The sequence below is a fragment of the Podarcis gaigeae genome, assembly GCF_964106915.1.
Source record: "Podarcis gaigeae genome assembly, chromosome: 17".
Classification (NCBI taxonomy): Eukaryota; Metazoa; Chordata; class Lepidosauria; order Squamata; family Lacertidae; genus Podarcis; species Podarcis gaigeae.
In genome coordinates this window covers 896,066-910,481 of record NC_139694.1, presented here as the reverse complement: position 1 = coordinate 910,481, position 14,416 = coordinate 896,066, and the positions used below count along the sequence as shown (strand labels likewise).

The following is a 14,416-nucleotide window of genomic DNA, read 5'->3' as shown; positions in this document are numbered from 1 at the left end:
TGGATCTTCTTGCAGTCCATGGGACTCTTAAGAGTCTCCTCCAGCACCAGAATTCAGAAGCATCCATTCTTCGGCGATCAGCCTTCTTTATGGTCCAGCTCTCACTTTCCATACATCACTACTGGGAAAACTATGGCTTGAACTATACAGTCCTTTGTTGGCAAGGTGATGTCTCTGCTTTTTAAGATGCTGTCTAGGTTTGCCATCGCCTTTCTCCCAAGGAGCAGGCGTCTTTTAATTTCGTGACTGCTGTCACCATCTGCAGTGATCATGGAGCCCAAGAAAGTAAAATCTCTCACTGCTTCCATTTCTCCCCCTTCTGTTTGCCAGGAGCTGATGGGCCCAGTGGCCATGATCTTCGTTTTTTTGATGTTGATCATAGCCTATGCTTTTAATATTGTTGGTGTTGTTGTTGTTGTTACTACTACCATAATTACTTTCCCCCTTTTTCTTTTAAAATAATTTTTATTGGTTTTACAAAATAAATGTCACATTTACCACATTTGAATTTTAAAATCAAACGAGATTCTTCCGAATCTTATGATTTCCCTCCTACCCTCCGGGGGTCCTTTGTATATCTAAATCAAATGCATATTATCATTCCTCCACATTATGGCCCTCTAACGTATCCAAAGTCTTTGTGACATTGCAGGAGTTACTCAAAGCCTGCCAAAGAACTCGTGTGATTACAGTGATCTTTTAAGTACAGTCTGTATTTTGTCCCATTCCCTATTGAAGTTTTGATCTTACTGATTTCTGATTTTTCCCTGTCAGTCTTGCCATCTCTGCATACTCTAATAGTTTCATCTGCCAGTTCGCTTTTGTCGGCATCTCCTCTTTCCATCCCTGGGCCCTACTATAATTTCTATACCACCTTTCGCCTGAGGATCATGAGGCGGTTGACAATATAAAAACACAAAAATGTGTAATACACAAGTTGCATCTTTCTGGACTTTTGCTAGACAAAAGTAGCTTTCACCATTCCTACACTTGCCAAGCCGGGAACATTTGGTGGTCTACTAGGACTATGTCCTGAAGCAGATATGGGAAGAGAGGCAGGAAGAACAGAACTTAAGAACGACGTGCTGAATTTATGGAGGAGGTGGGGAGAGTCAGAAGGAACTTTTGCCAGTACAGTGGTACCTCGGGTTAAGTACTTAATTCATTCCAGAGGTCTGTTCTTAACCTGAAACTGTACTTAACCTGAAGCACCACTTTAGCTAATGGGGTCTCCTGTTGCTGCTGCGCCACTGGAACACGATTTCTGTTCTCATCCTGAAGCAAAGTTCTTAACCCAAGGTAAGATTTCTGGGTTAGCGGAGTCTGTAACCTGAGGCGTATGTAACCTGAAGTGTATGTAACCCGAGGTACCACTGTATCCCATGTGTGCAGATCAATGCAGAAAGTAGTCATACAATTTTTTTATGTACTCTCCTAATATGGTTGTGGCCAAGGAGGGGGCAGCTGCCCCCACTAAATCAAGAAAATAAATAAAAAATACTTACTGTAACTAAAAGTAGAAATTGTAGAAAGATTTTGAGAGATTTTCCTGAGAACTTTGGGGTTAAAAGAAACAGTGGAACCTTGGTTTTCGAATGTAATCCGTTCTGGAACACTGTTCAGCTGTTGAAACATTTGAAAACTGAGATGCAATGGGTGGTTGACAAAATCCATTGAGAAAATCGAAAAACATGCAGCAGAAGCCGTTCAACTTCTGAGGCGCGCTCGAAAACGGAAGCAATTCCTTCCGGGTTTTCGGCACTTGAAAACCAAAACCTTTGGCTTCTGAGACACTTGAAATCCGAGGTTCCACTGTAATTTAAAACAAGTGTTGTTGAGACATTTCATTCCAAATCTGCTAGACGGAGCCAGACAGAGGATGATGATAGGTGGGCACCCTGCCCGCCCCCATAAATCCAGCTACCTGCCCCCCACCCAGTATAAATCCTGCCTACTCCCATGTCCACTTGTGGAGTTTCTGGGTTCACTGCCTTCTTCATATGACGAAGTAGAATCCTCTCAAGGCACTGTGGAGGTGGGAAAAGGCTAACTGTGTCCTGTGGGTGGGAATTCAAGTCTCCACCCTTTCCATCATATTTTTTTTGGCTTCCTGTGCTATAAAGAACTTCGTTTACCAGGCAAGCAAATTTCACTCTCTTTGCCTGTGAGAGGTGTCAGAGTGAGGGTCCTGCCTGCAGTTGTAAGGGACAAGTTGGCCAAAAACTATGGCTCTGTTGGAGCTGCTCCCAGTTTTAGTGGCGATGGTAAGTGAGAAACCTGAAGGAAACTGGTCATCGAGGCTGGGAGAAAAGAGCTAAGTCCAGTGCTTTTTTTCTTTAAAAAATGTTTAGCGGTACTCTCATTTTGACTCAAGAAAATCACCATTTTATAGTTCAAATCGGGAAAAATAAATACAGTAAATGGACAAAAGTACAAAGATTCTCAAAATGTTTAGGGGTATGCGTACCCCTGCGTACACCCAGAAAAAAGCACTGGCTAAGTCAGCATTTTTTGTGAGAACATAACGGCTCTGTAAACGTTCACCTTCTGGCTTGTGTGGAGGATTTCCAAAACTGAGCCATTCTTAATGAAAAGTAGTTTGCCTCTATATGCTGGGTTTTGGTTTTTTTCCGCCTTTGCAGATCAACTTGAACCTCGTTCAGACAGACACAGGGGAACCACTCATCCCTGATGCTAAACCTATCCCTGCATCAGTTGTGGATAAGGATGCCCTCATCCACTCCAGTGGGATACAAAAGAGGGAGCTGGAATGCTCCGAAGGATACTATCGTCACCCGGATGAAACCCACTGCTGCCTTAAATGCCCCAAAGGTATGAAAGAATGTAAAACAGAGTAATAACTGTTAGTTGTAATTTCCTGTTTCCATGTATTCCCTGATTCTTAGAAACGTAAATAATCCAGTTTTGGGAAAACATACTCCTCTGGAGTACAGTCGCACCTCGGAAGTCAAATGGAATCCGTTCCGGAAATCCGTTTGACTTTCAAAATATTCGGAAACCAAAGCGCAGCTTCCTGCAGCCAATCAGAAGCCGCGGAAGCAGCATCAGACATTTGGCTTCCAAAAATAGTTTGCAAACCAGAACACTCACTGCGGTGTTCGAGAGCCAAAACCTTCAAGAACTAAGCTGTTTGAAAACCAAGGTACGACTGTATATGACAATATGGGATACACTTGTAATGAATGAGTTCTTGCAGCCAGTGGAAACTGCTTGAGGAGACAGAAAGAGGATAGTCTTTTTTTTTCTTGCAACATACGTGCCCTTTTATCCTATCTCAGCAGAAAAGTAAATAGATCTTACCTAAAGACCAGATAAATATAAAATTCCATATATAATTAGGCGTCCATGCTTTCCCTTGGGTTGTTGAATGTTTTGGAAGTCGAACTGTCTTCCGGAACAGATTGCAATCGACAACCGAGGTTTGACTGTACGGAAACTTTCATTCTATGCTCAGCCTTGCATTTCTTGTCTTACTAAATGACTTTTTCCTACTTCCTCTTGGATAATTATTTTGCAGGAACGTACATTGCACAACACTGTTTAAACGCGGAGGAGACATCTAAGTGCTCAGTATGCCCTGAGGGTTCCTTCATGCCTGAAGATCATTTCTCTGAAAGGTGTCTTGGATGCCTTCAGTGCCGTCGAAGTAAGTCTTTTCTCTCTGTGTGTTCATGCCTGTGTTTTGGACAGGAGTAAGCAGCAGTAAAAGGCCCCTGCATTTGGAATGTTGCAGGTGTATCGACTGTAGATTACGTGTTTCTTGAGCACTAATGGCCCACGTAGAATTAACCAACTCTTCCTCTCTTTCCTCTTAGCCTTTGGACAAATAGAAGTCTCCAAATGTACCAGTGAGCACGACACAGTTTGCGGTTGTGGCAGTGATCAATATCAAAGCGGCTGCAGTCTTGACTTTATGTGCAAGAGCTGCAGTGACTGTCCCGATGGAAGAATCCAGCAACCTTGTGAGTGCAATTAGGACACAATCAATGAGTTTAAAATGTTACTACCTCCCACAAATTCATTCATTCATACTAGGAACAGGCTCTCTCACCCCTACAGCAAATGCAAAGCATTTTTCTTTGTTGCAAGCTGTGTGTGCCAGCAAAATTGAATTCCTTCAACTCTCCTTGTCCTATGATAGCGATTCTCCTTATTTTTAACCCTTCCTCTCCTCTCCAGCTTTATGTATTTCTTTTAACGTGATATGTCCTTAAGCCCAGCACCCTCAAGGCAGTATTAAATTTGAATGCTGGTGATGGAGATGCATTTATATAGTGCCCAAGCTTCTCAGAGCACAAACAAAAAGACAGTAGTGGTCAGTGATATTTTGAGGTGGTAGGGCTGCAGTTTTAACCTCACCGGGAAAGTGTGCTATTGCAGAGTACCGCTGCCTCCTTACTGAAACACCTCCATTATTTTCTGTACATCTGTGGAGAGGGGAAATGCTAGGGATGAAAATTAAAGTTGCTACCAACTCTGGGACCGACTAAGGGGGAACCGTCGCTGAGTTCCCAACAATCCTTCCCCATACATTGAGGCTTCAGCAGACGTCTGTTTTAGTCGGATCACCACTGATAACCCACACAGAGAGAGAGACAGATATCCAATACAGGTTTTCATTTTGCTTAGCAGAAAACAAACAAGTAAGCATTCACACCCTTTCACAGCAAAAGCTCGTGGACTTAACAAATTCGGAAGCAAAGTAAGGGAGTCTCCACTGGTGAAGGAGCAGATTCAAGGAATGGTGCTGAGCTCCACTTGTATGCCTTCTTACGTCACTTCTAATGACTATTAATCTCTCTTATTATAACTCTCAACTTAATGGGTTACTCTTTAAAAGGCAAAAACACCCTGAAGACATTAAAATAACTTCTATACCTTAAAATCTAACCTATTAACTCTCTTAAGAGTCTTCTTAAGCAGAGAATGTTCTCTTAAACATGCTATGTCCTTGTTCTGAACCCACACCAAAGATTCCTCCAGCACTTATTCTGACTACAGGATGTGCTCTTAGCTTGGTACAGAAAACTGACACCTAGAAACTTACACAATGCCCCCTTAATGCCACACGTGGAGAGCAGCACGTTGTCTACCTCGGCCTAGGATTTTGAGTTCCCCTGCTGACATTTAATTCTAGCTTCTCAAACTTTATGTATGAACGATGAAGACTCTAACAAATAAGTGAAACATCCCGAACCAGAGTATATAAAATGTAGGTTTAATCAACATAAACATTCCTTTATTCCTACACAATCCTAGTGCTAATATAGCACTAGCGCTTATGGCGAATTTTTAAATGGTATTTAAAGTTCCACGCGGGTGGCGCTGGGGTAAAAGCCTCAGCGCCTAGGGCTTGCCGATCGAAAGGTCGGCGGTTCGAATCCCCGCAGCGGGGTGCGCTCCCGTTGCTCGGTCCCAGCGCCTGCCAACCTAGCAGTTCGAAAGCACCCTCGGGTGCAAGTAGATAAATAGGGACCGCTTTCTAGCGGGAAGGTAAACGGCATTTCCGTGTGCGGCTCTGGCTCGCCAGAGCAGCAATGTCACGCTGGCCACGTGACCCGGAAGTGTCTCCGGACAGCGCTGGCCCCTGGCCTCTTGAGTGAGATGGGCGCACAACCCCAGAGTCTGGCAAGACTGGCCCGTACGGGCAGGGGTACCTTTACCTTTACCTTTTAAAGTTCCAGCTTCCATGTAAGATATTCCAAGTATGGCTTTCAGACAAGACTGACTCCATATCTCTCACTTAGAACCCTGCCACATGACATACACTTTTGAACTCAATAACACCTGCTCATCCAATGCCAAAGAAACTAAACCAACACACAGAAACTTTTAAAATGTGAGGAACATGCACTTCTAAATGCGTGCGCTTTTCTTCCCCAAACAAATCAATGTTCATTATCTGAAACACTTATTCTCTCAATGGAAAGAACAAAATATTTCAGCCAATAAGGCAAGAGTAATTGTTTCATTTGAGCAATGGCACATAAGAGCATAGCAGAAAAACATATTTGCAATTCAAGGTTTTCCCACTGGTTTTCAGGGGTTGGGGAGCTGCTCTTTAGTGCTCAGTTGGAGCAAATGACAATTGGGTTTGCCGTTTAATTGCTGTTTGTTCTGATTTAAAGCTAAATATTGAGTTTTCCCTGGGAAAGGAGCAGGGCAAGGGGAAACGCTCAGACCTGTGCTTTCTATTTTTTTGATAATAATTTTTATTAGCTTTCTATTACAGTCCAATATTAGCCTCATTAGAACAATGCCAGATTATAATACAATTACTAATACCAATCGTACAAATACCAGCTTATATAATTTAGGTGGCCCCCTCTCATGCTGGAATTGATGGTTGGAAGGTTTTGTTTATTTCTGTGTTCCAAAATCTTATTCATTTCAGTTACATTCTGGTCAAAGTAACAGCCCCTTAAAGAACAATTGCAATGCAGTACGGTTAACGTCTATTCATGTTGACACATTAAATGATTTATAAAACTGCAAGTGAGGCACTCAAAACTAATCCTTGTTCTTCATGTGTGACAATTATTCTGTCTGTGATGTTTCTTCATGTCCTTGTAAAATGTTATGTCTAACCTGTGCTTTCTAAGCATGGGGCAAGCAAAATGGGAACCAGCCCAAGGGGTCAGTCAGTGAGATATCCAGACAGACTTGGATCCACAACTTTTCATTATAGAAATTCACTGACAAATGCAAAATAAGCAAGGCAATTAAAAGCATGCTATCCGGCCATAATTGGGAACGAAACTGATATATTTGTCTCAACCCCTACACCGCACATTTGACATTGGACAGAATTTATCTAACCAGCCCCATCAGTGGAAGTCCTGTGCAAGGATTTCTGCCTGAGGGGTTGGGGGGATGCCCAGAACAGCGCTGGGGGCAGAAAGAAAGGGGGATTGTTTCGTCTGGCAAACTGGAATTTTTGCACAGACTGAACAATTGGAAGAGCATGGCATCGAATTCTACCCAACAGCTCTCCGTTCCCCTCTCTGCAAAGAAATTCAGTGCAATCTGTTACCTCCCTTCCCAGGACACTCAGACTTATTTCAAACAGCACAGTCCAATGAAAAGCACAAGCCTTTGTTTTGTGGAGTTTGTGCTTTGCAAAATGTTTTACCTTTGCAGTTCAGCTGTGTTGTCGTCCCCCCCCCCCATACGAGCTCCGCATTCCCCAATTCCTCCCTTCAGTTAAGCCGTTTAGTAACAAGAGAGGGATGTTTAAGTGTGCCGTGTCATAATTCATGTTGTGAATTTCGTTTCTGTCAGTTGTGTAAGAGCTGAAGGCGTAAGAGTTCCCATCAATGGAAAATATTGCACGATTTCACTGCCATCTTCAAACTGCTTCTTTTTTTTCTACTTCCCTTCCTCCGAAGTATCTATATCCTCTTCCACCTCGTTGCTCGTTTAATTTTTTGTTTTTAAAGAAGCTTCTTCTTATTATGTCTGCTTACGTATGCATGTATTCACCCATCCACGAATGGCCCAAGTCTGCCTTTTCTTTGTATTCCTATCTGAGCATTGTTGTTGTGGAGTAGTTCCCTTCCATTTTATTTTAAGAGCGTCCCCTTTCTCTATATGCTGTAATTGGTCATTGTCCTCCATCTGACCAGAACAGGAGTGGCCAACATGGCCCTCCAGAAGTTGCTGGACTAGAAATCCCATCATCCCCAACCATAGACTTGCCGTATTTCAAAAGGTACACCCTAAAAGTTGTTTTAGGAAGGCCCCAAATTGTTGAGCTTTTTTATTAAGAACGCTCGAAAGTTGTTGAGCAATTTCCAATTGTCTTCTCTAAGATCCGGGATAAAGCAGAGTTTAAAAAACACACCTGGAGAGCACCACATTTTGTTCCCCTGGGCTAGAATTTTGAGCTCCCTGCTGCATCTCATTGTGGTTTTTTGGGGGTGGTATTTTCAGGGATGCAATACCTTTATTTTTTCCAAGCAAGCTGCAAAATATTTAGTTGTGGTATATATATATATATATATATATATATATATATATATATATGCAGGTTTTGGTGTCCTCGGGTGTCTTCCCGTGTAAAAGTTGGGGTGTCTAGGCGACGTTTCGACGAGGTCTCACTCGTCATCTTCATGAAGATGACGAGTGAGACCTCGTCGAAACGTCGCCTAGACACCCCAACTTTTACACGGGAAGACACCCGAGGACACCAAAACCTGCATTCCTGTACCCGTGAAAATCTACGAAAGCATATATATATATATGCTTTCGTAGATTTTCACGGGTACAGGAATGCAGGTTTTGGTGTCCTCGGGTGTCTTCCCGTGTAAAAGTTGGGGTGTCTAGGCGACGTTTCGACGAGGTCTCACTCGTCATCTTCAGGCTGGTGCTTTCGGCTTCTTGTTACTGGAACAGAGCGGGATCTCAATGTTTGAGTTCCTATAAATACTGTAGAGGGGGTGTGGTGTCTAGCCTCCAATGTTCTGGGCAGAGAGGAAGTTCCCAGGCTAGTGTGCCTTTTCTTCTTTTGTTCCTTAATTACTTGAGAGATACCTTGAGTGATTTCTTGAGTGATATCCTGAGTACCACTTAGGTGGGTCATTAGGTGTGGATTAGTTGCTAAAGTCTTTGTGTCTTGACCTCTTGAACTTTGTGAAGAGTTTTCCTGAGAAGATGGCTGTATTGCACTTAGTTGTGCTTTGGCTTGGCTTCGTGTATAGGGGCGAGCTGTGGTTTTGTGGCTTGTGTCAGCCAGATCTGTGTAGGGATTGCAGGGGGGTGCAGCATCCGGAGGTGCCACCATGGATTGGCTACTGGATGGTGTCAGTAATTCATCTGTGGAGAGGGTCTGGGTTTGGGTCTGGTGTGGTTGATTGGTGTTGGCGTTCTGTGTGCCTCTGGATCTGGTGTCAGTTTTTGTGGGGAGGGCTAATTTCCAGATGTCTGGCAAGCGGGATGTGTCGTCACGCTTGTTCATGTTGTGAGGGTGTTTCTCTATCTCGATGGCTTCCATGATTATTCTCTTGTGGTGATGTTCCGTGTTAAAGAGCAATTTGGAATCTGCAAAATTAATTTCGTGTCCTGTTTCTTTCATGTGTTGGAAAAGAGAGGAAGTTTTTTCTTCTTTTTTGACGGCATTCTTGTGTTCTGCGATACGTGCATTTATTCGTCTGTTTGTTTGTCCAATGTACGTGGCTGGGCAGACTTTGCAGGGTATTTCATAGATCCCTTGGTTTTCCAACTGGATTTTATCCTTGGGGTTTCTGAGGATATTGGCTATTTTTTGGTTGGTGCAAAAGGCTGTTTTGATATTGTGTTTATGGAGGATTTTGCTAATTTTATCTGTAGTGCCCTTGATATAAGGAAGGAGGGCCATGCCATTGTTTTCTTCTGTGTCTTGGTTTTTGGGGGGTGTTTCCTTTTGGATTAGCTTCGTAATCCTGTTTTGCTGGTATCCATTGGCAATTAACACATTTGAGAGATTCTGTAACTCAGTTGTCAAGTGGTCTTTGTCAGCCAGGCGTTTGGTTCTGGAGATGAGAGTCTTGGCTACGGAGTTTATTTGTGCAGGGTGGTGGTGTGATTGTGCATGTAAGTAGCGGTTGGTGTGTGTTTTTTTCTGGTAGATAGTGTGTCCTAGGGAGCCATCAGGTTTTTTGTAGATTAGGACGTCAAGGAAGGGAAGTTGGTTGTTGGCTTCTATTTCCATAGTGAATTTCCATAGTGAAGACACAAAGACTTTAGCAACTAATCCACACCTAATGACCCACCTAAGTGGTACTCAGGATATCACTCAAGAAATCACTCAAGGTATCTCTCAAGTAATTAAGGAACAAAAGAAGAAAAGGCACACTAGCCTGGGAACTTCCTCTCTGCCCAGAACATTGGAGGCTAGACACCACACCCCCTCTACAGTATTTATAGGAACTCAAACATTGAGATCCCGCTCTGTTCCAGTAACAAGAAGCCGAAAGCACCAGCCTGAAGATGACGAGTGAGACCTCGTCGAAACGTCGCCTAGACACCCCAACTTTTACACGGGAAGACACCCGAGGACACCAAAACCTGCATATATATATATATATATATATATATATTTTCCAAGAGGAAAAAATACGCAGGTATTGTCTGAGAACCTGTTATGTCTCCGCCTGTAAATTGGCCCCACAGTTATCAATGGCAAAACCACTGCATATGGGAAGTGTTGATCAGATTTTGGCACCCTACTGCTGTTGTTGAATTGCCTTTAAAGCCACAAGTGATCCTGAATGTGGAACTTCTGCATCACATCTACCTTGTCCCCAGATAATAAACACTGCTTAGGTGCTACTGTGTTTGAGTGAGATCCAAATCACTGAAATAAAATGTCTCCTTCTCTCACTTATCTTTTCTTTCTAGGTACCAAATTCAGTGACACAGTATGTGAGAGTGCCTTCATGGATTTTTTCTCCCAAAAACAAATGCTACCCATGCAGCAGGTGGGGGAAACCTTGTTATCTGTCTTACCTGCATAAAAGGTGGGGGTACATCTTTGTAGAAAAACAGTATCCTAAGGTTTAGCCCAGGGGTCAGCAAACGTTTTCAGCAGGGGGCCGGTCCACTGTCCCTCAGACCTTGTGGGGGGCCGGACTATTTTTTTTTGGGGGGGATGAACCAATTCCTATGCCCCACAAATAACCCAGAGATGCGTTTTAAATAAAAACATACATTCTACTCATGTAAAAACACGCTGATTCCTGGAACGTCTACGGGCTGGATTTAGAAGGCAATTGGGCTGGATCCAGCCCTCGGGCCTTAGTTTGCCTACCCACGGTTTAGCCCTTACTAAGAGCTTATCTCAGTAGTGGTTTTCCCAGTAGTGGTGTATGGAAGTGAGAGCTGGACCATAAAGAAGGCTGATCACCTAAGAATTTATGCTTTTGAATTCTGGTGCTGGATGAGACTCTTGAGAGCCCCATGGACTGCAAGAAGATCAAACCTTTCCATTCTGAAGGAAATCAGCCCTGAGCGCTCACTGGAAGGACAGATCCCGAAGCTGAGGCTCCAAGACTTTGGCCACCTCATGAGAAGAGAAGACTCCCTGGAAAAGACCCTGATGCTGGGAAAGATGGAGGGCGCAAGGAGAAGGGGACGACAGAGGACGAGATGGTGGGACAGTGTTCTCGAAGCTACCAGCATGAGTTTGACCAAACTGCGGGAGGCGGTGGAAGACAGGAGGGCCTGGCGTGCTCTGGTCCAGGGGGTCACGAAGAGTCGGACACAACTAAACGACTAAACAACAACAAGATCTTATCCACACTTCCTCTTGTCCTGCTGCCCCCCCAAGCTGTTTTTAGCACTCAATTGAATGAATCCTTACTCCCTTGGGGGGGGGGGAAGGCGGGTATAAACAAACTAAAACTATACGAATAATACTGTACTTCAGATGATGATAGGATTCTCAATGCCATGTTCATAAAACAATAGTATTAAACGTCTGGCTGGCACTTGGACAGCTTTTGAGAGCCTTTGCAGGGGAGAATCGCTGAAGAGTTGCAAAAGCTTCAACATCTTTTCCTCCTGCCTGCCAGTCTTCCATGCTTCGTAAAAGGAGCAAATATAGAAGCCAAATTAGGTAGCTTTACCCAAGGCAGAACTTTGTTAAACCAACCAAACTGTCACAAAATAGTATGCAAGATCCTGACTTCCCCAAAAGACTCCTTTCTCTGAGTGGAGATTCAAGGGGGCAATGAAATAGGAGGAACTATAAAGGAGCTATAAAGCAGTATTTACCAGTATTTCCTGTGCAACTAAGGCCTCCTTTTTCCTGTTTCATTTGCAGTCAGCCAGATTGCCAGACAGACTGCGACATCGGGCTCAGAAACGAAAATTATTCAAGTGAGTTCTGGAATAATAGGGTCGGGAACCTCAGGCATGGGGGGGGGGGTACAGACTTCCAGGTCTCTCTTATTTGCCCTTGACCTGCTTCTCTCATATCCAGAGCAGGAGGAGATGATGGGGGGGGGGGGTAAAGCCCAGAATATCATTACATTTTCTTTTTAGTGGAAAGTGGAGAATCAGTAGCCAATAGGAAAATTCCCCATTGCAGGAACTGGTTTACTGGACAGTGTTATTCACCATCAATTATTTTTGAATGTTTCCCCACAGATTCCCTTATCGGCCTCTTAGTAAATAGGAACTGAGGAAAGGCTGTATACCTGGAGCTATGGATCTCTGCAATGGAGAAGAGTTTTCGCCCCATTTCTGGCATTGCTGGAACCAGCTGTAAAACATTTCATTTTAAAAATATAAATATTTAAAATAAAACATTTCACCTATTTAAAATAAATCATTTCACCTATTTAAAATAAAACATTTCACCTTCATATTTCTGTTGTTTTCTCCCTGATCTATTTTTGGCCCCTGTACAACCAGATTCCTTGGTTGGAGAGCTGCTCCCTGCTATTACTGTCTCCCTGCTTTATCCATTTTTACTTCACTGTTTTCTGGAATAGAGTAAAAACAGGGTTGCTGCCATCAGCGTAGCCAGGATTTTTGTTAGGGGAGGCAAGACAATGTTGGGAGGGAAAGCACTTTTTTGGGGGGCAGAACTGACGTGACTGGTCAGTTGGTTGAATATTTCTATTGTTTTACTTGATCTGGTAGGGGGGACAGCTGCTCCCCTTGGCTATGCCCATGGTTGCTGCAGGAGCGGCCTGGGTCAGCAATGGCAGAAATGCAGAACTACAAAGACACACAGGAATGCCTGAGAAATACAGCCCACATGGTGCTGCAGGATAGCAGGATCGGGAACAGACAGAAACAAATAACTTCCCAGTGCGCTCAAGAGGTTTCTTGGTGCTGGTGAGCAGCACAGGTGATCAAACAAACTCAAGTTATGCAAAAACAATAGCAGCAGAGATGCAACCATTTTTTGTTACAGTACTCACCAGCAGGGAGTACTGATGTATATGGTAAAGAGGATGTGGGTGGCGCTGTGGTCTAAATCACTGAGCCTCTTGGGCTTGCCGATCAGAAGGTCGGCGGTTCGAATCCCTGCAAAAGAGTGAGCTCCCGTTGCTCTGTCCCAGCTCCTGCCAACGTAGAAGTTTGAAACCACACCAGTGCAAGTAGATAAATAGGTACCGCTGTGGCAGGAAGGTAAACAGTGTTTCCATGCACTCTGGCTTCCATCACAATGTCCCATTGTGCCAGAAGGGGTTTAATCATGCTAACCACATGACCCGGAAAGCTGTCTGTGGAGAAACGCTGGCTACCTCGGCCTGAAAGCGAGATGAGCGCCACAACTCCATAGTCACCTTTGACTGGACTTAACCGTCCAGGGGTCCTTTTGCCTTTTTTTACTGGTGCATACAGTATGGAGGTCAAGGAGGATTAACAGGGTTGCATCTCCCCTATATCTCCTGACAGAGGTCATCATATAAGGTGACCAGGGTAATTTTTGTGTCAAAGCCTGAATGATTTGACCAGGACACGGGAGTGACGTCAATATCCCCCAACTTTCAGATCACCCTCTTCCCAGCCTGGTTGAAAATACAAGATTCAGAATGCAGTCTGCAATATGTGTTGGGCTGATGACATGTGGCAGACATGAAGTCCTGAGCCACCTCAGCATGGATATTGAAGCCCACCAGAACCAGCAGCCTGAGAGTCCTCAAGCCTGCCTATGAGATCAGCTCAGGTAGGGTGACTGCTGGGCAATGAGGCAGGTGGCAAACCAGCAGAATCCCTAATATTTACTCTCCATTCAGCTGGTCAGAAAATCTGGAGTAAGAAAGAAAATCTCTCTAGACTACAACAATGCCCCCCCTCCAGTCCACAAGTCTGTCCTGATGCTTTGTCGAATACACAGGTGGGCACAACTGGGTGAGATGAGCTTTTCTCTGTTCACCCACCCAGGTCTCCGTGATACAGACCAGATTGGCATTCTCATAAACACATTGTTGTTGTTTAGTCGTGTCCGGCTCTTCGTGACCCCCTGGACCAGAACATGCCAGGCCCTCCTGTCTTCCACTGCCTCCCTCATGCTGGTGGCTTCAAGAACACTGTCCCGCCATCTCGTCCTCTGTCGTCCCCTTCTCCTTGTGCCCTCCATCTTTCCCAGCATCAGGGTCTTTTCCAGGGAGTCTTCTCTTCTCATGAGGTGGCCAAAGTCTTGGAGCCTCAGCTTCAGGATCTGTCCTTCCAGTGAGCACTCAGGGCTGATTTCCTTCAGAATGGTGAGGTTGGATCTTCTTGCAGTCCATGGGATTCTCCAGAGTCTCCTCCAGCACCAGAATTCAAAAGCATCAATTCTTTGGCGACCAGCCTTCTTTATGGTCCAGCTCTCACTTCCATACATCACTACTGGGCAAACCATAGCTTGAACTATACGGACCTTTGTTGGCAAGGTGATGCCTCTGCTTTTTATGAGGTT

At 44.2% G+C, this 14,416-nt stretch overlaps 2 protein-coding genes across 2 annotated transcripts in view; one reads left to right on the top strand and one right to left on the bottom strand.

Annotated features, from left to right (window-relative positions):
* CTC1 (CST telomere replication complex component 1) overlaps positions 1 to 12,281 on the bottom strand; it is a 46,325-nt gene extending 34,044 nt beyond the window's left edge. Inside the window, exons 1-2 of the mRNA XM_083718439.1 lie at positions 12,198 to 12,281; positions 11,475 to 11,579 (exon numbers count right to left, since the gene is read on the bottom strand). Of these exons, the coding sequence (XP_083574565.1) occupies positions 11,475 to 11,579; positions 12,198 to 12,250 (158 nt within the window). The 5' untranslated portion in view covers positions 12,251 to 12,281. The remainder of the gene's footprint in view (positions 1 to 11,474; positions 11,580 to 12,197) is intronic.
* LOC310835133 (tumor necrosis factor receptor superfamily member 1A-like) lies at positions 1,708 to 12,313 on the top strand. Its single transcript, XM_083719914.1, has 7 exons — positions 1,708 to 2,264; positions 2,643 to 2,832; positions 3,539 to 3,667; positions 3,837 to 3,983; positions 10,399 to 10,478; positions 11,822 to 11,877; positions 12,148 to 12,313. The coding sequence occupies exons 1-7, from the start codon at positions 2,226 to 2,228 to the stop codon at positions 12,173 to 12,175; spliced, it is 669 nt and encodes a 222-aa protein (XP_083576040.1). The 5' UTR covers positions 1,708 to 2,225; the 3' UTR covers positions 12,176 to 12,313.
* The last annotated feature ends 2,103 nt before the right edge of the window (positions 12,314 to 14,416 follow it).